Source organism: Dermacentor albipictus, chromosome 9, assembly GCF_038994185.2.
Source record: "Dermacentor albipictus isolate Rhodes 1998 colony chromosome 9, USDA_Dalb.pri_finalv2, whole genome shotgun sequence".
Taxonomy (NCBI): domain Eukaryota; kingdom Metazoa; phylum Arthropoda; class Arachnida; order Ixodida; family Ixodidae; genus Dermacentor; species Dermacentor albipictus.
Genome location: NC_091829.1, coordinates 101,159,729 through 101,181,120, shown reverse-complemented (window position 1 = coordinate 101,181,120; position 21,392 = coordinate 101,159,729). Strand labels below are relative to the sequence as shown.

The 21,392-nt window shown below is 46.9% G+C and overlaps 2 protein-coding genes across 2 annotated transcripts in view; one reads left to right on the top strand and one right to left on the bottom strand.

Annotated features, from left to right (window-relative positions):
* Nucleotides 1-5,237, bottom strand: part of LOC139049581 (uncharacterized) — a 37,399-nt gene extending 32,162 nt beyond the window's left edge. Inside the window, exon 1 of the mRNA XM_070525138.1 lies at nucleotides 4,224-5,237. Within this exon, the coding sequence (XP_070381239.1) occupies nucleotides 4,224-4,783 (560 nt within the window). The 5' untranslated portion in view covers nucleotides 4,784-5,237. The remainder of the gene's footprint in view (nucleotides 1-4,223) is intronic.
* Nucleotides 5,238-5,430: 193 nt separating this feature from the next.
* Nucleotides 5,431-16,392, top strand: Arf6 (ADP-ribosylation factor 6). Its single transcript, XM_070525145.1, has 5 exons — nucleotides 5,431-5,579; nucleotides 6,056-6,165; nucleotides 7,119-7,222; nucleotides 8,319-8,517; nucleotides 14,891-16,392. Exons 2-5 carry the CDS (start codon nucleotides 6,084-6,086, stop codon nucleotides 15,031-15,033), a joined length of 528 nt encoding a protein of 175 aa, XP_070381246.1. The 5' UTR covers nucleotides 5,431-5,579; nucleotides 6,056-6,083; the 3' UTR covers nucleotides 15,034-16,392.
* The last annotated feature ends 5,000 nt before the right edge of the window (nucleotides 16,393-21,392 follow it).

Here is a 21,392-nt window from a genome sequence, read left to right as displayed (position 1 = left end):
ACAACCATTGAAAGATGCCATAAGAAATAGTGGCATTGGAACGATTCACCGAAATCAATGTGCAGGCATGACCAAGGCATCTCCGGAAACGACCAAGTTGATTGCACAGGCTGAGGCATACACAGACGTTCTCGGCATACAGTGCAAAAGACGACCTATCTAGATATATTGTGGTTGATGTTGGGCCTCCAGACACAATTTCAGGCAATAAATTCACTTTCTCAATACCTGGTTGGCCTTCATGCAAAATTTTCAGCACTTACTCTTGAAGTGCAGCCAGACCCTCGTGCCCCAGAGATCAGCTTTGTCTTGTGGATTGAGACCAAGCTCAAATGCTTTGAATGGTTTCCGTTCAGCCTTCCAGAGAAGTTGAGCTCCTTGCAAAAGTATACCACTAACCTTAGACGAGACAGAATCTTTTGTCAAGGCCTTGGCTGCTGCTGCAGATGACAAAAATCGGGAGTAACAATGTTCCAACATATATGCATCTGCTGGACGTTCGCTTGTGAAGTCATCGCATTTCAGAGGCACACGACTTGGTCCATCAGCATTCTAAATATTCGTTCCTAAACTATATCAAGGTATAGTTATATGCACATAACAATAAGAGCCCAGCTTACAACTCTAGAAAGATTGCACTCTGGAATGGCCCTATCCTGTCCAATAAGTCTGAGTAGCGGCTTGTGGGCTGTAGCAGCAACAAAGTGTCTTTCCCAGAGGTACTGTTGGAATCTTGTAATGCGAAAGATTCAGGCTAGTTTCCTTGTCAAGGTAGCAGTAATTCTTTTCAGCAGGTTGCAGTCTTTTTGATGCAAACCCAATGGGATGTTCTATCATTTGAGCATCCCAATGAGCTGATATTGCCCTCTAGACCCTGCTGGAGAGGCATCGCACATGAGGAAGAGTTTCTTCTTGTAGTCGTATTGGAATAATACAGGAGCTGACGTTACAACTTGCTTTGCTTCTAATGAATGTTCATGCTTCCTTTCCATGGGACATTATCAGCAAGAAGGTAGTGCAAAGAATAGAAAACTGAAGAAAGGTTTGGTGAAAATTCCCTGTAGCAATTCATCAAACCAAGGAAACTCCATGTCGCTTGATGTAGGCACACTGAGAACTGCCTTAAACTTGCACATGGTAGAGTGCAGCCAGTTGGCGTCAATGACGTCACCTAAGTAAGCAACAGAGGACACCACGAATTTGAATTTGGCATACTTGAGCTTCAGGCCTACCTTCTCCATTTTCTGAAATACTTTGGCGATACTGTTCACATAGTAGTCCCTGTCATCAGTGCCTGTTACCAGGATGTCTTCAAGATAGACTTCAACATGACATAGGCCTTGGAAATGGATTTCACCCTGCCCTTGTATACTTCCTGGATGCAGGGTCGAGAATCAATTGATAAGATGCATCCTTGAGATCAAGCTTAGTAAGCTTGATCCCATTGGAAATGCTTGTCCAGAACTCTTCAGCCTTTGGAATTGGGTACTTGACCACAATTGCACTTGCATTCAGTCACCTTATAACCTCCAGAAATGTGAATGTGACTATCATTCCTGAGGATTGGAAGAATATATACAGCCCATTAAGACGACTGTACAGTTTGTATGATGTCCTCCAGCTGCAATTTTGGTAGTTCTTTGAACACTTTATCTATCAAAGCAAACACAACTTATCTGGCCCTTAAACAAATGGGGCCTTGCTCCGTCTTTATAATAGACAGTTTAACTGTGACCTCTACGAAGATTACTGGCTCAAGAGAAAATAATGCGCAATGCTTCTCTACAAGATGCCATCACTTATAAAACAGACCAGCGATGCTGAAGAGTGGCACCTTGAAGGTCATATTCAACACCTCCATCCAGTCACATCCAAGAAGTACTGGTGCTTTGCCATGTGCAACCAGTAAGGGAAGGTTGTAATGATTTTTGTAGTACTTTGCTAACACACTAGCCTTTACAAGGACAGGTTTGATTTCAATGGTGTAAATCCTTTGTTGAAAGTTTGAACATGAGCAGGAGCAACGCAGCCTCAGAAACACGTGGTGTAATGTCTCCTCTCTGAAGATGCTTGCTGCTATGTCAAGCTGCATCTGAAACGATCATCCTTGAATTTCAAGTTGAACAATGAAAGCATTGGCCTTGGAGATCTGGTATGATGTCGTAGAAGCTGTCTACATATCTTAGGTCTATGGGCTACAGCATGGATCTCCAATCTGGCTTCCTGGCTCATCTACTGCGTGTACTACGACTTGGGCAGAATGCATCTCTGGCTGAAATTTGTGCTTTTTGCCTTGCATGCTTTGGCTAAATGACTTTTTTCTTTTGTGGCAACAGTTAAAAACACCGTGAATCTTAGGAAACTTAATCGCGTAGTGCGCATCACCACAGCAGTGGCAACAAGTGTTTTATATGAGGTGCCTGGATAGCCTTCATTACCACAGAAAATGCTCCTGAAGTTGCACCTAGTACCGATGCATCAGGTTTAGCCGATTCCATAGCCAGTGCCAACGTTACTGTGAATTCTAGCAGGAGGTCGAGGTCCACACGCAGCCGGGTTTACATTTGAGAAATTCCACAAACAATACAGTCTCCAGGTAAGTCACTTCGGAATGTACCGAAATTGCAGTGTCCGAGAGCTTCTTCAACGTGACTTGCCTGACTAGCCCTCTTTGCAGATGCAACTGCTGAACTTGCTGTGACTCACCATGACTGACAGTTTTGGGGAGAAGTGGTTGCTTAGGGTTTATAAGCAAATAGTCAAGCTCTAGTTTCCATGGGCTTTCCCGGTTCAAGAATACTCCGCAGGATGCAGTACGTCTTGGAACCACAGCAACTTGGAAAGAGTGCTCAATGCTTGTCTGCTGGCATGTCGATGGGCTTCTGTTTATAATTTCAGCCATTTTCAAGCTGTGTAGCGACATGAAACTTTGCAGACACAATTGCCATCGCATGATCTACATGCATTGCTTGTCTTTTCGTAATGCCCAAATCCGGTGAGGGGCCCTTTAATCAATATCAAAACACCAACACACCAAGACGTCGCCAGTCAGCAGTCAATACAGGGACACCTTGTCCAGCAGCAGAAACTGCTAGCCACTGCACAACCAGGACAGCCACTCACAGTAGCAAGAGCTTCTAGAAAGAAGTTAGACGAAATCTCAAGACGCAAGTGTCAGTATCGTGGTGATAAGTACACTTATATTGTAACACTAAACTCGTTCTTAACACTGTTATGTGGATCTTAATAAGTAGAAATACTGTATAGCTAGTGCTCTTACATTCAAATGCGATACTCAAAGCACACTGCTGCTGTAGCTTCTTGCACCAATGGTGGGTGCTGGGAATGCTGAGACGCTATCAAAGAGGGCCTTTGAGACTTGTGACTTCATTATGGACCAGTAGCGATCACCCAGTGCTTACCGGTGACGCAAAACAGCACTGGCTGCCATGTGATCCACTTATTGTGTTTGAATCGCTAATCACTGAACAAGGCTCCAAGCAAGAAAAATTTTTGTTCAGCATGCATAAAATTGAACAGAGCTTTTAGATTCAGTTTTGTCTCATATTGATTAAGTCGGCAGTGAGTAGTGGCCACAAAGTGTAGGTCAGAAGTTGACAAATATCAGCACATTGTTTTTCATTCTTCTTTCTATGAATGGATGGTACTGTGTCCTTCCTGATGCAGGATCTCTGCAAGCCGTACCCCAACGACAAGAGCAAGTTAATGCCAATTCTGCACAGTTGTGCTGCATATTAAGGTGCAGACACTACACCACAAGGATGTCTGGTATATCAGGTGAGTCAACCATCCATCCCTTGGACCTTCTAAAGACTGAAAACTAACTTCATGGTTTACTGATGGTGTGCTGAATTTTTGAAGAGCTTGATGTGAATTAGTACACAAGAAACTTAGGCCGGGCACTTGTCTGATGCAAGCCCGCGGGCAATAGCTGCGACAAGTGAAAGCAATCGACGACTTGCGCTGTACCTTTTGTAGGAACTTGTTCAGAAAAATCCTGCAGAGCAGTGACAGATAATATGCGTGTAAGGCCAGTACCGGCCAGGCCCAGCGGCAACGACACTTTCCACTTCGTGCTACAGCACGACTGTACAGCAACCGTCAGCCATGCGTCACTTGACTGGTGCGTCGAGAGAGATACCCCGATGGCACTGGCACGGAGGTTCGCAACCCGCGGTGTGCTGCGGGGAAGCTTAACTCACCGGGGCAGGAGGGCCAGCTTCTGCTCGAGCACCGTCTCGAGCCTCAGCGCCTTCTTGGTCAGGTGGTGCTGGGGTCCGTAGAAGCGGTAGCAGTTCTCCAGGATGAGTCGTATGTCGCGCACTACCTCGGTGATGCCGGCGTACGCTCGCGCGTCCAGGGCGGCGCGCACCCGGCTCAGACACATGGGTTGGCGCACGGCACGCGTGTAAGCCGGCCGCTGCTCGATATCCAGGGGCTCGAGGAACGGCGCGCTGTACTTGCGGCACGCCGGCGAGCCGAGCCAGTCGACCAGGCGGCGCGCAGCCTCCAGTTCGGGCGTCTCGTACGCTCTCCGCTCTTCCTCGAGCAGCATGCTGGCCGGCATCTGCATCGTGTAGCTGTGCTCGCCCGTGCAGTGGTCGGCCGACAGCACGTCGATCACGTCGTCCTCGCTGCCCGAATCGTCCTCGTCCGCGCCGCAGTCGTAGCCGTGTCCGACGACCACCTCGACAGCGGCTGGCGGCAGCCGCTGCTGCGCCTGCGGCGGCAGCGGGCAGTGGAACGACGTCGCCGCATTCATCGCGCAGGTCCGGGCCGAGCGACTCGAGGGCGGACCGAAACACGGCGGCCGCCGACGTCGCGGCGGCTGGAGCGGCCGCACGCCACGGCTCTGGGCGACTCGCGAACGCAACTGACACCGACTGCACTTCTCTTGTCTCACCACCAGCCGGACTGCGCTGGCCCGCGGCGCGCGGAATCAATGGTCCGAAAGGGGGGGGTCTAGCCCTGTCTCAACGAGGCTTGGCCAGCGGAGGCCCGAGCGCACAATAGAAGGGATACCATGTCGACGCCGCGCGCACTTTCCAGCCGACCGCGGTGGACGTACGTGCCGCCCTCAGCACAGAGATTCACTCGAAGGATGCTCACGGCATCATCCACAGAAGCACGGCTGTACACATGCTAAAAAAATGTTTTATCGATTTGCTCGCAGCGTTCCCGTACCCGAGCTTCCGGATCCGGATGCTCAGAAGTTGAATCGGATTCGAAGCCGTCGTGTCGAAGCGGCCGCTCGCGAGCCGCTATTAATTTCCGCAGATAAATTCAGTTGCGTTAATTTCTTTATGACACAGAAAAATACTTTGCGCAGTATATTTTCTTCCCACAGTGCTGGCGTAACCGTGATCACAGGAACAAAAAAATAAAAATCAAAGTCGGAAGGTTGTTAAACAGTAATCGGAACTTGTTCCTTTTCCCGTGGTGGCGATCGAGGTCGCAGACAGGAGTTCCTTAAAGTACAAATTACCAATGAGTTGATATGCGTCTACTAGTTTGACGCGGGTATTTGTTCGCGCCCCCCTTTTATTGGAAGACGCCGTGTAAGTAAACGCACCGTTTTGCCCAACGCCGTTCGTTTTTCTCGCACACTGCCGGCTTGGCGTGCGCTTGGAAAGGGGCCGGGCATTTAGGCCTAGCCCGAGCTCGGCGGCGGTGTGTGATGTGCCGCCGTCGCGCCGATTACTCACGCGGCCGGCGGGGCCGTTCTTTTTCCCTCGACCCGTCACCGCTGGCCTCCGGCGCCTATCGCTCGATCTACCGGGCGGCGCCGGGCGCCCGACAAGCTCGAACATGACGCGCGTCAGCGAAGCACACCGCGGCCGAGCGAGCTGTCGTGCCGACGCGCTAGCGGCTTCTCTGCTGCCCGCAACGCCCATTCAACGGCTGCCTGCCGCCGTCTCCTCCGAGACGCGGCCTGGTCGCCCTGGGGGTCCGATCCCTGCGGCACCTGGGCGGCATCGGAGCGTGCAGTGCCTCGAGGCAGGTGTTCAGAGCCCCTCCCTTCTGTCGCTTTCAGGTAGCACGGCCCGTGGTCGGCGGCAGACATGGGGAAGCTCCTGTCCAAAATTTTCGGGAACAAGGAAATGAGGATCCTCATGTTGGGCCTCGACGCCGCCGGGAAGACCAGTATCCTTTACGTGTGCTGGGGATTATGATGGTTTCGCATCCGGTGAGCCGTGTCGATTGTCCTTCGCCTTCCTTTTGAGCCGGTCTGCGTCGAAAGCCCGGACGATGCGCCGCGGGCAAGTGCGCGACACCAAGAAACGAACCGTTGCCTGCGTGCCCGAAAATGTGCTTCCGATCGGTGGTAAGCGCTGGCATTCCGCTTCTGAAGGGTGTCGTCTTGTTCGCTGTGATTTGACGTAGCTACACTTGGCTTCATTGCATGCATGGCGTCGCTCGACCTTAACCGCTCTGATATCGCAACTTATACTTCGTTCATGCGTGAGCAATTAACGCATCCTCTGTAGGCGTAAATGCATGGCTGCATTTCGTCATACGAGTTATGTGTTTCATTTTAAAGTTCAAGGTAAAGCTGGCAGGAGGTATCGTTTAAAAGCAGAAGAATGTGTGTTTCGACATGTGTTGTGTGGCATTGATGCTAATACCGTAGCTGCCGTACATAACACATTAAAAAACTTGTCACAAATGATTTGCGAACGTTTTGCATGGCATAACATGAGAACCATGTCTCACACCTTTTGGATGTTTCATAAAGAAGATGGAGTATTCTTGAGAAAGCATGACAATCCAGTGAGTATAACGTATATTTGGTGTGTGTATTATGGCATGTAATATCATTGGTGCACTGCATTACCTAGTGTGCTTCCTGACTTGGGTTGGCATTCTTTGTTGATCGCTCTGTGCGTATTGCCTCCACCATGTGTTGAAATGCAAGGCAACAGCATGAACCATTAAAATCGGCACTCTCACATGAATGCCAGCTACCAGAGGAGAGAAAATATGGTTGTGCTGGAGATGGTACAGAGACATTCACGCGAGGGATCATCAGGCCGTGCAGAAGTGTGTGTGTGTGTGTGTGCGAGCATTTCTTCCTTGACCTTGTGTGCGTACCCCAGCCATCCTGTACAAGTTGAAGCTGGGACAGTCAGTCACCACCATTCCCACAGTGGGTTTCAACGTTGAGACTGTCACTTACAAGAATGTCAAATTCAACGTCTGGGTGAGTGATTTTTTTCTTCCCTCCCCGTGCAGCCTGGTGCATTGTTTGCCTGCTTCGCATGCACTTCTCTGATGGCAGTGGGCCTGCTTTTCCGTGCATCTTTGTTTCGGCTCGGTGAAAAAAAATTCAGTTGTCATTCGCTTGGCTTTCCATTGTTCTTTCATTTCCTTGAAGAAAAGAAATTAAAAGAAATGTGAATTGTACCTTGTTTGTCCCACCGCTATAATTAATGAACAGTAAGCAAACAGTATTCTGCAGCACAGCGCAAATGGTACAGTGTCACTAGTGTCACTACACACCAGAGTTTCGGTGCAAAGCATAGTGGGTAACGATGTCACCATTCATTGAAAAGCATTTAACACTATCGCTTTCTACTCTGTTTCCTACATAGCCCTCAGTACTATGCCTGCTCTCTAACTTGTTTGCGTGCTCTTGTCCAATTGCACCCTTGCCTACTCGTTTACCAACTGCACCTTGCATTCTCACTGCACTTGCTTCCTCATCTACTGGTACTCCTCTTCTGGCGGTCACGTGACATCTCATGCCACAGACAACAGCCAACATTGCTACAGCCACTGAAGCAGTGTGCATGTATCTACATGCACACTGACGGAAAAAACGCACGAGGAGTCTCGTGCACGGCAAGTGAGGATGCCGCGAGTGCAAGACTGCAAAAAAGCAGCAGGAATGTGCGGCAACCGGGTTCGGTATAGGTTCAAGGTTAATTTTATTGCGGCGGCCGCGAAACGAGCTCACATTCAAAAATGTGTCACGTCACCCGCAACATGGCTGCTTTTTTTTACTGCCATTAAGATGCCAAGAAGCGGCATCTAGATCTAGTAAAACATCTAGTAAACATCTTTTACAAGATCTAGTAAAACATGGGTCAGTGGGTCAGTAAACATCTTTTACAAGATCTAGTAAAACATGGGTCAGTGTGACCTTTGCAGCACGCATATTTTTCTGCTAGTTTGGGCGTACGTTACCTGTTGTTTGCCAATATCCAAGTGAACATTGACTTTCTTGATGCTCTACAGGAGTCGTGACATTCTTTTTCCGAGTTGAGACTCGACCTTAGGCGTTGTGTTCTGCCCAGGATGTTGGCGGCCAGGACAAGATTCGTCCCCTGTGGCGGCACTACTACACGGGCACGCAGGGACTAATCTTTGTGGTGGACTGCGCCGACCGGGACCGCATCGATGAGGCGCGGCAGGAGCTTCACAAGATCATCAACGACCGCGAGATGCGCGATGCCATCATCCTGGTCTTTGCCAACAAGCAGGACCTGCCCGATGGTGGGTGTGTTCCTATAACTGCAGTGTCCGGGGACATTGATTCCCAGTGTTCTTGCAGTTGCTCATGTAGGCAGAAGTAACAGCATTGTAGCCAAACCTTTTTCATAACATACTTGAAGGGCTGCTGCAATTTCTTTGTTATGGTTACATACGACGTTACCTACAAATATTTTATTCTCATATGTTAACCCTACTTCAAGCCTGAGGCGTTCGTGTGCCACCTTGTGATATCATCAAGGGCAAATCTGGCTAGTCCAAGCACAGTTCTGTTTGATTTACTCTGTGGCAACAAGTCATGCATATCAGCTAACTATACCAGTAACTGCCAGCTTTGGGCAATCGTACATATTATTTATCATTTTTTAGTGTATGTTTGTCTTGCTATCATGAGTGTATAGAATGTTGTTACAGACTTTTAGCTACTTTGTAAACTCTCCGTGTCTGACGGTGAATTGTATTGAATACAAAGGATAACCGTACACCTACTTTTGTTTCTTTTCTTTTTAATGAAAACTCCGTACACCAAAAATTGGTGGACATTGTGGACTTTCATGGACCTTCTCACAACATAATTTGGAAAAGAAAGGGTTAAAGGAGGTAATGTGAGGTGCTACTATTGTGACCGATGCACCACTGCTTATGCGAACCCACTCGCAGTGGACAGTCGCACGCCCACCACAGTTCTGGATGACCACTTTTGTGCTCAATTATTCTGACCTCCTAGTGGCACCTCAAGAGTGGTAAAGTGAGTGTACAAAGGTGTAGCCAAGCTGAAGGAGAGCATGTAGCAAGTGGATAAGCGAGTCACTGGCATGACTGTGTGCGCGCACGAACGAGGTACAACGGTATGCGGCAGCGGTCCTCTTATCTCTGAGCACTTAATGAGACATTGATCACGAGGATGGTAAAACCTTACGCCGCTAGGCCAATAAAGTTGGACAGGGATCAGGAAAGCATTTCTGAACGGGCAGTGTTACTCGCACAAGTGAAGCCCTACTTGGATGATAAAACCACAAATGTGTATATAGTACCGCACTCTGTTACATACTTAGCAAGGCGAAGTATTAAACTCTACGCAATAGTGCGGTCATAGAAGTCGCCTCGCATTTTGCAGTGCAGTTGTTTTTGTTGTTTTAATCTGTGACGATTTCTGCAGAGTAACTACGTATGTATAGTGAAGAATGAGGCATTATCAAAGGTTCGACTTAAGTGAGCTCTTTGGTGGGCAAGCTTGTGCCCAGAGAAACAAGTAACACTCGGAGCGAAAAAAGCGATGAGCATGATCGTCGGTCGTCAAAAGTGTTTCGGCTCCTTATGCATGACTCGTCGTACATTCCAGCATAATCACTGGCACTCGCGTGCATTCCAGAATGTACACGCCTATATTCGCGACGCACATGCAACCTAATTAGAAAAGAGTCTCTCGCCATAGAGTCGGCGACGACATTTGAGAAAGTTCCGATACACATAGATACGTGTTAGGGCAAGCTGTAACTTTGTAACAGTGGCTAACCGAAGAAAGTACTGTCATTGGAAAAAAGATAATGTATGTGCATCAGTATACTACGACTGCAACTTGTTGATGTAAGGTTACATCAGATCACACATTATTTTAGCGATTTTGTACTGCAAGTCTGCGACGTACTACTATGTTTTTCGTCATGAGTACAAGTGGTGTGCCGCAAATACACGCCTGCGCCTTTACACATGCATGCAGCCTGCATCTGCCGTCCTGTCATGCATAGCCAACAATGTTGTCACGCCGAGCTCGACGGGAGCGGCACCGACAGGGCTCGGCCCCAATTGTGCTTTTTGATTTTAAATGTCAAGGTCTCGAGCACAGATCTGTACTTGATCGTGTTAGTATTGTTCTTCACATAATCCGCAGCAGTCATGTTTGCTGGCCTACCATATTGCAAGATATTGTTTGTTTCTTCCTGGCACACGCCTGTGTCATCACAGTTTATTTGCGAGAGAAAGGGTAAAAGTAGGGAAATGCACCAGTGCTGTGAAGGCTGCTGCTCTCTTTTTTTTCTCTGGCAGTGCTTTTCTTTTTCTTTTTTAAAATTAGCGCATGCTCAGTATATCCCTTGGTTTATCCCCTTCAGGTGCTGTGCACACAGCTGTGCATATATAAAAGCAATAACAGTGGTCAATAAGAATATTTAAAACATGTTGCACATATCTTTACACACTTACGATTGGACCTGTGCTACAAAATTGAATAATTTGTGTAAGGTGTGTTAGCAAAACGAATTGGAAGGTGGCAGCCTAGGTGTTTGCTCTCATTGCCAGTATGTCACCATCTATTGGGCTCCCCTGTTTCATAGTTCTTAACAATATTTTTGCATCAGTCATAATAATAATAATAAAAAAAAACTGGATATATGTGCTTTCTAAGTATGCTGGACATGAAATACAAGGGCGAATCAGAACGTATTTGCCCCTATTTTTTATTACCCAAAATAAAGTACATACAGGTCATTGCAAATATACGTAGTATTCTGCGTACCTTAGACCATTTTTCCACATAGTCCCCACACCAGTTCCGACATTTGTCCCATCGCACCACTAGATGTGAGAATTCTCGTCAGTCAGCGATGCCCGCAGCCTCCCCTAACGCTCATTGTCATGCAAGTCTTCACGGCCCTTCGCGGACTCGCAACACCACCACCTCGCACTTCTCAAAGCGAGACACCTTTTCCCTATATGTGAGCTGCATTTCCCTGTGGATTTCGATGGTTGTTTGTCCCTTGCTCCATAGAAAACCAATCAAGCTTTGTTGCTCACACGCCGTGGACGTGTGAAGCACAACCACAGTCTTCAACAACTGACAGCAGCGCCGTGCTACGGAGCTACCGGCGGCTAAGGCTGGGCCGGTCCAGGAAAGGTCCACCGCCAGGAATGGATATGTTGACTTCGTATTTAGAGCCGTAATTTGGCTTTAAAAGCTAATAGGGGCAAAGACTTTCTGATTCGCCCTCGTACTTCATGTTTTCATATGTGACGTTCATGTAGAAAGTTCTTGCATAGAGTCCACACATGTAAATTTGAAGAAGAAAAATGGAAACCTAGAGTTTTATCATCTGTCCTGCAGCTTTACCTAATATGATTCTGAAAATGCAAGAGATGGGATGAAACTAAATTTCAATAGACAGAAATAATTGGTGCTTCAAGGGGCTATGAAGTTCCTTGTTTGACATCTCTTGTGCGACAACGTTTATTAGCCAAATCTTGTTGCTACGAAGTTGCATCCAACATGAAAATACCTTCGTTATATTCTATATTTGCAGTAGACATATATTCGCTACGTGGTGGTATCAGCGATAAATGTTTCAGATTTAATTTACGATATCTGTGTTCCTTATATCGAGGTTCCCGGAGCCAACGTTATTACAAACACCATCAAGGAAGGCAGCTGTTGCCCTGATGAAAACGATTCCCCTTGTCGAAATATTGCCATCTATCTTTGAATTTTGAAGACGTCTGATCACACAATTTACTTGCAATACGATGTCACATATAGTGTTTCCACTGATTTATGCAGCATCTGGTCTGAAGCCTGTTTGTAAGACATGCCTCCAAGACATCTGATTATGCAAAATTTACTTCAGAAAGCAAGTTACACTTTGTGCTTGCACTGATCTGTGAAGCTTCCTGTATGAAGCTGGTTGTGTGTCAGATGTGCCCCTGAGATCCCCAACTACACATAATTGTGGGGGGAAACCAATTTATAGCGGTGTCGCACGGCACACTTTTGATCACGATCAAGCCCGATCCAGATCGAATTTCTTGGTCATGATTGGTTCCTTTGCCAAAGCTACGTGAGGAAGCCAACCGTAGTTGATAATTTCGATGTGGATCGAGTTTAATCACGATCAAAAGTACTCGTGTGACACCGGTATTATACTTAGTGTTTGTGCTGGTTTGAGAAGCTTGCTGTATGAAGCCTCGTGTTTCATACATGCCTCCAAGATTAACAACGTAAATTTTACTTGCAAAAGCAAGTTATAAATTGCTGTTTGCTTTCGTTTGTGTTATGCTGTCTGGAGATCCACACGTTTCTTATTCCGAATCATGCAAAAAAACAAAATGCTGTAGAAAACGGACGAAAGGTGTGCACCGAAATCTCGGGAGCAATGGGCGTCATTTGTGGGGAGTGCATGGTGAGTGGCATTGCTATACTGTGCCGCAGTGAACACAGAGGCTTCATCAAGGCATGTAATAAGAGTGCCTTGCTGTCGCAAGTCTGTCAGCATCACTGTGTAAGAATAGGCTAGGTGGCTGAACGAAAGCCGACCAGGCGGGAAAAAGTTGTGCATGTATCGCGTCGCCCTGGGCAGATGGCGCCACAGACACAAGAGCCTTGGTTTTGAACCACAGAAGCAGTGCGAGAGTCGTTACGGATGTGAAAAGCGTCAATAAAACGTTCGAATTCGCCTCTTATGTTTAACTAGATGCGTATGTTATTCCAGCTTGAGACGGAAACTTGTTTGCGATGAACAAAGCACACGTTTCGCGAGATTAAGCGTGCTCCGAGAGCAATGTAGTGCACGCACTCATCCATGCCGGTATAGGAGCATGGCACGATGAGTCCAGCGCAACCGTAGTCAGCAACTGATCAGGCTCCTTGACGCTGCAGCGAACTGTGTCAAATATTAGTGGCTACGATACCTAACCCACCCACTGAACTTACCATGATCTGATGCCAAAACCTCTGCGCGAAAACTAGTTTTTTGTGTACCGTATCCTATATAAGCTCGCAGTTAAATTGTAATGCGCTGCAAAACAACTCGAATGTTGCTATTCGAAGGCCGCATTTTTTAATAACCGAAGTTGAATGTTCTGGTAGAGGTGGTTGTGGTGTTAGTGTACAGGATAAACTAGCCTTGGTTTGTCGGTACTTGCTCCGCGTGAGTCAATCATATGGATGACTGTCATCTAAAAGCCAGGAACATAAAAGCAGTAAAGTTTTGTGCATTGACATTTATTTGACACAGAGACCATGCCATAAACTGAATTATTCGTACAAGCGTTAATGTTCCATAAACAAACTTGACACGGGCACACATCTCACGCACACGGGTGAGTTCATGACTCCCATCTTTAATTCAGCAAATTAAACGTAGACTTTTCACCTACTGAAGCTTCGACAGCTTTTGCAGTTTAGCACTGTCGTACAGCGGCTGCATTTCGATGGGGGCAAAATGCGAAAACACCCGTGTACTTAGATTTAGGTGCACGTTAAAGAACCCCAGGTGGTCGAAATTTCCAGAGTCCTCCACTGCAGCGTGCCTCATAATCAGAAAGTGGCTTTGGCACATAAAACTCCATAATTTAATAAATTTTTTAGCACTGTCGTGTGCTGAAGTCCTTTCAGTCTCTCTCTCTCTCTCTCTTACTTACTTACTGCAGTGGCTTTACAGGGACACTCGAGGTGCATTCACAGCATGTGCAGAGGGTTGGAAGGTTTCCGAAAATGCAAGTGATGAGCAGTGCGTCTGGCTGCAAAGACGACAAATGCCTATTGAGCGCACCGTCACGCTCTGCTCATTTGGCTCTGCCAGAGCCAGCGTAGCATTCTGCCTTATGTTGTTGGCATAAGCATTGTGCATACGCTCACTAGCGCTGCTGCTAAGCTAGCATGTGCATACCACACCATGGTGCAGCCAGTAAGCACCAAGATGAAGCTATCTAATCGAACTGAACTAAATACACAAACGTCTACTGGGCTCAGTTTCTCCCTATGTGCTTGCACTTTGTTTTACTTGTTATTCTCTGTCTATATGAGTGGGAACATGTACGGTTGCCATCAGACTTCACCCAAACAATGAAGATGCCTCTGTAGCAGCTTAATTAACACAGGCTCTCAGGAGCAGGCATCAAGTGCTTTGCTACGAAGATACATTAAGCCAGAACATTCAGGGCACCCTATCCTGAGCTCTCCAGTGTCATCCACAGGAGAACCAAATGGCGCTTAAGTCACATTCTGGTTAAAAGTAGGGCGGAGACTGTACAGTGCACCGCAATTGAAAGGCAATATTCGTCTCACACGGCAACAGGATCTACTTGCGTCACCAGTGGTCGCTGGGGACAATGAGCTGATGCATTGTGGTGTATGGTGAAAGCAACAGCCTTTGTGACGCATTGCAACTGCATTTGGCCCGCAGCGATCACCGAGCACGCATTGGTAGCGCAGAAAGCGCTGGCTGCCAGCAGGTCGAGTATTGCGTTTCATTCGCCGAGCACTGTGCATTGTTCGGGCTTGTGATGAGGGGCCACGTAGAGGAGGTTAGCTGCGGAACAGCTGCTCTTTAGGGTGGCACGCGGTTCCTTTGAACATGTGACTCAACAAACACAATTTCATGCACAGCCATGAAGCCCCACGAGATCCAGGAGAAGCTCGGGCTGACGAGGATCCGCGACCGCAACTGGTACGTCCAGCCGGCGTGTGCCACAACGGGTGACGGGCTCTTCGAGGGTCTCACGTGGCTCACCTCAAACCACAAGTCCTGAGGCCAGCCCCTCGCGGACAGCTTGCAAAAAAAAAACAATAAATCCCGCCGCGTTGCTGCTGCCAGCGTCGCCATCGCCGCCGCCACCGCCATCACCACCGGTGCGGGGCCAGGCAGGGGGACGCCCGCGCGACAACCAGGCTGGCTCTGCCAGAGGGGGGCAGGCTGCCCAGGGTTCACTCTGCCCCCCCTCCCGTCATCCTCGCCACCTGCGATCCAGCCACGACGACGGCCTCTTTGTTTTCCCAGTGCCGCTTTGATTTTTATGATTATTTTTTTGCTCCTTGTTTTGTGTACTGCCACTGTAAAATACAGTCGTCGGAAGAGCAGGCGGGGTCTCCCCACTCCCTCTTTGCTGTTGGAGGGGTTCGGAGATGCCTGCGCCGGTACTTTCTCCCGAGAAGCTGCCTTGTCCCTTCTGTTGTTTTTTCTATTGTTTCTTCCTTTTAGCTGTAATATATATGTGTGCAAGTGCTGTTGAGACAGTGATGCTGCGGCGGTGGACACTTGTATGTATGTATCTCTCTCTCTCCTTCAGTGGTGGAGGACGGGGAGTTGCCTGCTAGGGGCCACTTTGCTTTTAGAAATGTTTGGGGCACGTGCGGGCTCTGCAACAGACTCTCGGGGGATAGGGAAGGGAAAGCAAGAACGAAAAAAAAAAAGCGCACTCTTTTTCTCTTTCTGTTAGATTGCGTGCTTGTTTTTGAGGGAGTCTCACACATATATGAATTCACCACAATTCTTCACTCCTCGCGAGGTTGGAACACGACACGGAAACAGCGTTGGAGAAAATGCCGTAGCGAGCAGCGTTTCCTCCGCAGGAAACACCGGGATGAAGTGCTCTTATGGCCTAGGTGGGAGGGGGTGTCATGTTTCCGAGAACGGTGCAGGCCGGAGCTCAAGTGAGGGGTGCCGTCTCCAACGCAAACCTTCTCCCCCTTTCCCTCTCTGGACCCTCCTCTACCTCCTCTCTGGACACGGGCCTCCTCGTGCAGGCAGGGCAGGGGGGATCCGGTTCCGTTTGTGCCTTTTGGGTGCGCCGTGTGGGGCGGCAGAGCTCTCTTTGTCGTGTGTGGACTGTGAGGGATTTTGCGGAGAAGGGGGGGGGGGGGAGGGGCGACCCTGGCAGAGGTGTGAAGACAGCAAGCGAGCAGACCACTTTCTTCTTCCCTCACCCGCATTAGTCGCGGAAGATGGGGGAGGGGTGTCCCCCTCCTCCTAGTGTCACCAAGTTTTTTGTGTCACACCTTACCCCACTACCAGGTTTTTAGCAAATGGGCTGCCTTTTGTTTTTGTATATTGTTGGGTTGTACATATCAGTTTTCAACAGCGGGCAAATAAAACTTTGTTCCTGAGCTTCCGACGGCCTGTGCGTGCCCCCAACGCCTTTTCGATAGCGGGCATGGCCGGGATAATGTTGACGATTCTGTTCCAATAGACCCTTTTCCTAATTGGCATGCGCATTTCTCTGCGCTGCAGACTTGCCAATTGCAGCACTCGCCAGCATTCGAATAAAAGCAAAAGTACTAGCTGTGCATGGTTTCATCACAAGAGCCATGTCTAGATTTAACATGTCTTAATACAAGCAGGCTGCTTGCACACGCTATTCGCAAAAGGGACCACGCTGCAACTAGTTGGGCAGACTGCTTCGCAGGATAGCCAGCTTTACAATTGTGAAAAGGGTTTATGTTATTTCTTTTTACGCTTCATCAGTGATCCGAGCGGCATGCTGCCTACGCTATCGCCAGGATCAGCTGGTTGTGAGCAGTAGAACGTAAACAAGTGGAATTGAGCAAAAGGAATCCGTGCATTATTCCGGCCCATGTTCCAAATCTGTTCAGCCAGCAGCACTGTCAACCCTTGGTGCCCTAGAAGACTTGTCTGCACATTACGGCACTGGACATGCCTCGGCATCACTCACTACCTAGCATCGAACTCTAAGTGAAGGCAGACCAAAAGGTTATCTGAAGTATGTTTCTTTCTGGTAGCCCTAAATAATAAAAAGCTCATATTTATTATCACTTCTTTTTGTCATGTGGCTGCTTGAGGGGTGTTTGTCGTTGAACACAACTTGTTGCAGAATACTGCAGATTGAACTCTTGTGCATCGTTTTGCAAAACCTTCATTTTCACACAATTCATGACCTTCACCACCTAAACGCAACACTGAAACACTATTTTTTGGTGTGTATAGACGGGTTTGCCCGGCATAATGTTTCACGGGGGCGATAGAAAAGAGACGCCGGTGATGCAGGAGCGTGTATAGTGACGCGAGAAAACAAAATATATAGTTTTCAAAATTTGCAGCATATCTCAATTCTTTGCCCATCATTTACCACTTGTTGCATCACTATACAATTTCCTGCAGCACTTTAATAGACTGTTGTTAGCAGTGTTCTTGTTTTCTTCCTCACGTCCCTATGTAATGTTTACTGGCCAAACCAGTCATTTTTAAAGGGACACTAAAAAAAATGAAAAATTGAGTCGTAGCGAATTGCCCTTCCACGGTACCAGTAAAAGTCACTCGTTTTCTTCCTCTCGTCCCTATGTAATGTTATGCTGGCTAAGCCAATCATTTTTAAAGGGACACTGAAAAAATAATTTGAGTCGTAGCAAATTGCCCTTTCACGGTACGAGTAAAAGTCACTCTCGTTTTCTTCCTCTCGTCCCTATGTAATGTTATGCTGGCCAAACCAGTGGCCAAACCAGTCATTTTTAAAGGGACACTAAAAAAATAATGATTTGAGCCATAGTAAATTGCCCTTCCACCGTACCAGTAAAAGTCACTCTCGCCACGAGATGAGGCCTTGCAAGCCAGAAAAGATGCAGAACGAGAGAGAGTTGGCAACTCCGCCTTGATGTGCCCGCACCAGTTTGCCGTGACAATGCAGATTTTAACGGAGTCTGCTCAGGCCTAGGTAACTTTGCATCTGCAAAGAATAACTGCATTGTATTCTGCGGAAAGCAAAAACTGAGTTTTTAGAGCTTCAACAGTCTGGGCCGAGCCACAATGCCCCAAATATGAAAAATTACTTTAAAATCCACGACATCACGCTGACGTATTGGCGCTGGGTTTTAGTGCGCAGTGAAAAAATTAAAGCTTAGGCCTTCATTTTGTCTTCTAACATTCGACCTATTACTGCAAAATTTGTAAAAGTGAGAGTTCGTACAAATATTTTACGAGTAAACACTGAACTAAATTAGTGTTGCTCTGTTAAAGTTTGGTACGTCAGACACGCCAAGAAGCATGAACAACAATGGTACGTCCGGCTAAACAGCTATCCCATGACAACTCGCTACTGTGTCATCTGTGGAGTTTATTGCTATGTCGCTGTGAAGAAAATCTGGTGGCACCATCCTAGCGACCTTATGACATTGTGCTACCAATGGAATGCCAGGATATGGACGGTTTCAGCTTGTCTTGAACACGGCTCGACCAGAGGTATAAGTTTTTCACATGAAGCGTTTGAAGTGAAGCCTCCTTTGCTTAGCTTACTGTGGTCTCTTGTCTGTTGGTCACTCGGTAGCTCTTGGTATCATGTTTAGGTGTAGATATTAGCAATAGCCTCTATAACCACCACATGTTGGCCAACAGAGTAAAGAGTTCGAATGAGTGCACTTCGTGGTGCTGCGTAATCAAGCAGTGCATGACGATATACGACCTGTACGCATAATTTTGCCTCACAGGTATCTCTCAAGTACACGGACCTCTTAATGGAATGGCACGTGAAATTGAACAGCTTATTTTTAAATTTTGGCCACATCATTTTTAAAAACTAGGTGCCATCAAATGCTCTGGCATATATAGCGTGGAATGTTGAGCAACAAAGTAGAGCCAGTGGGTGCATCTATTACAAACAACATGTAAGTGTAATGTCCACTCGTAGGATCTCGAAGTGTGCAGACAAGACTGCCCGACATATGACACTAAGTTCACATAGGTGTCCTTGGTTGCTCTTTCGCAGGGCAAAACAATATTTGACAGAATGCCAAGACATGTCATTGTTTCCTTCCAGCATAGAGCTTGACTTGAATACAGCAGCCACCCTCCACACTAATTGCCAAGTTTCAGTGCACTTCCTAAAGCACTCCCATCACTGGGTCCTGCGTGCTGACCTTTGTGTGTCGATTCCCAGCAAACTTTCATTTGGCAGAATTCGTCGCTAGGCGAGTTGGTACATCTTAATGATTACATTGCATTTGCTTGAGTTTGCACCCTTCAGGCTGTCATTAAAACGTTCATTTTCTTCGCCTTTGCACTCCAAACTTCACAATGCTGTAGCTACCAGCATAAAACTACAGCTTATGAATGCAACGAAGGCAGTCTGCTGATTCTTCATGTGCAAAAAGCCTGCAGAGTGTAAACATTTTTCAAACATAGTGTGTCCCCCATAAGAGAGCTTATGTTTATCCCAGATGGTAACCAGCTGTGAAATGCAGTTGAGCCCTGATTACTTAACTAAATGTTAATGTAAACTAAACAAAGATATACTACACAATTCAAGCATTTTTATGTTGCACATCAAACCAGTACAGTTTTATGTGCAACTTTGGGTTTCACTGACACTTGGTGGGTTACGAGTTTTGCTGTATCCTTTCAAAGAGACGGTGCAGGAATATAATTTTGCTACAGAATTTACTCTAATGAATTGTACATCTAGTTAGGCAAAAAATATTTTTCGAAAAGAAAATGTTGGAAAAATAGGTCAACCAAGCATCAACACAAAGAATATTAGGTCAATGTACCTGCGGCTCAAACAATTCCATGCTTAAATGTTGATTATATCTGTTTTGTACCTTTTTCATGTCTGTTCAGTCATTTCACATCTTTTTTGTATCCTATTTCATGCACAATTGCGTCAACATTGTCTTCTGTAGCGTTTTTGTTTCTCTGTAAGTGGTTACAAGATAGCGAGATCCCAGATGTGCCAAACCAGCGGAAGTCGGCAAAGAAGACCTTGTCCTCGAAAAGGAATTTCACCTGGGCTTTAAACCCTAGTCAAATAACACAATTATCAATGGCTTCCTTTATTTCCTAATATTTAGCCTCCCACATTATTGTGCCTCCACTGCGACATAAAGGTTATAGAAGTCCTTAATTGCATTTACATTTGTTTTGCGCTTCTCTTAGCCTACACCTCTCATCATCATTATTCCTCAACAAACATCAAACGTTGCCTCTGTCCTCGCAACATTTCATCAATGTCTAACGTTGCGAGTTTGCAAAAACTGCTGCTTGCATTTGGGCTTTGCTCCTGAATGGTGTAAACATAAATGCTTACATTTCATGACAATACAGATGAGAACTGTGCAGTGCATGTTGCGTTGGATTACAATAAAAGGAACTGTGCAGCATCGAATTAACTTTCAGGTAGCATTTAAATGGACGCATACCAATATCACGTGCACGGTACCAAAGTTGTCTACCAGGTCAGACAGCGGCCAGCAGCAAGTTGTCTATTAAAGCACACAACCAGCGATCCAAGTTGGCTCTCCTCCCATAAACGGCCAGAAACATGCAAACCGCAATGTGGGAAAAGGATTTAAGAGTAAGAAAGGAGCAATGGGAGCGGGGCACTGCTGTTGAAGCCGTCCTAGCTGAGAAGAAGCATTCCGTTGATGAGGAATTGGGATTAGTAAATGCGGCGCCCTTTACACATTCGTTGTTATTGGGTCCTTTTTGAGAATTTCTGTGGGCATACATTTATGGAAAGGCGTCGCACCTGAGAATGTTCTGTTTTCAAGAAGCGGTGTTGTGTTAAAGGGTCCTTTTAAGGGGTATTTGCACAATGGAGAAATCACCAAACGAAGTGGCGCGCCGCTTCTGAGCAGATGCACGCACGATGCCCAAACACTTCTCCCTCGTCGGCTGTCTAAGGGCGCTTGAAGGTCAAAAATAAACGTTTCCTGATCCTTGTAGGGAGATCCGCCGGGCTGCGCCACCTGGCGAAGGCGTGATGTCGTTGTTCCCGTGGTGCGCTCCCCTTGCTGTGAGAAAATGCATTTCTCTCTCGTTTGAACACCCGCAAGGGTTGAATCTTTGCTGAGTTGGTGACAATGCATTTTGATGGTGTTCCCAGCACACACGTACTAAGAAAAAATGGACAGGCAGAGTTGAAGAGTGCCAACTCCCAACTCAATTTATTTTTAAGGAGGACTGAATACTCTGTACATGTAGCAAGTGTTGTTTTCTTTCTGCCAATGTATATATTTAGTCCTTCATGAAAATAAAACTAGTTAAAAGCCAGCACTTTTACTCTGCCTGTCCTTCCTCCTTCAGCATATGTGCACTGTAAACACCATCAAAATGTGAATGCCCCATTTAAACAGACATACAGAAACAAACAAAGGACACCCCAGC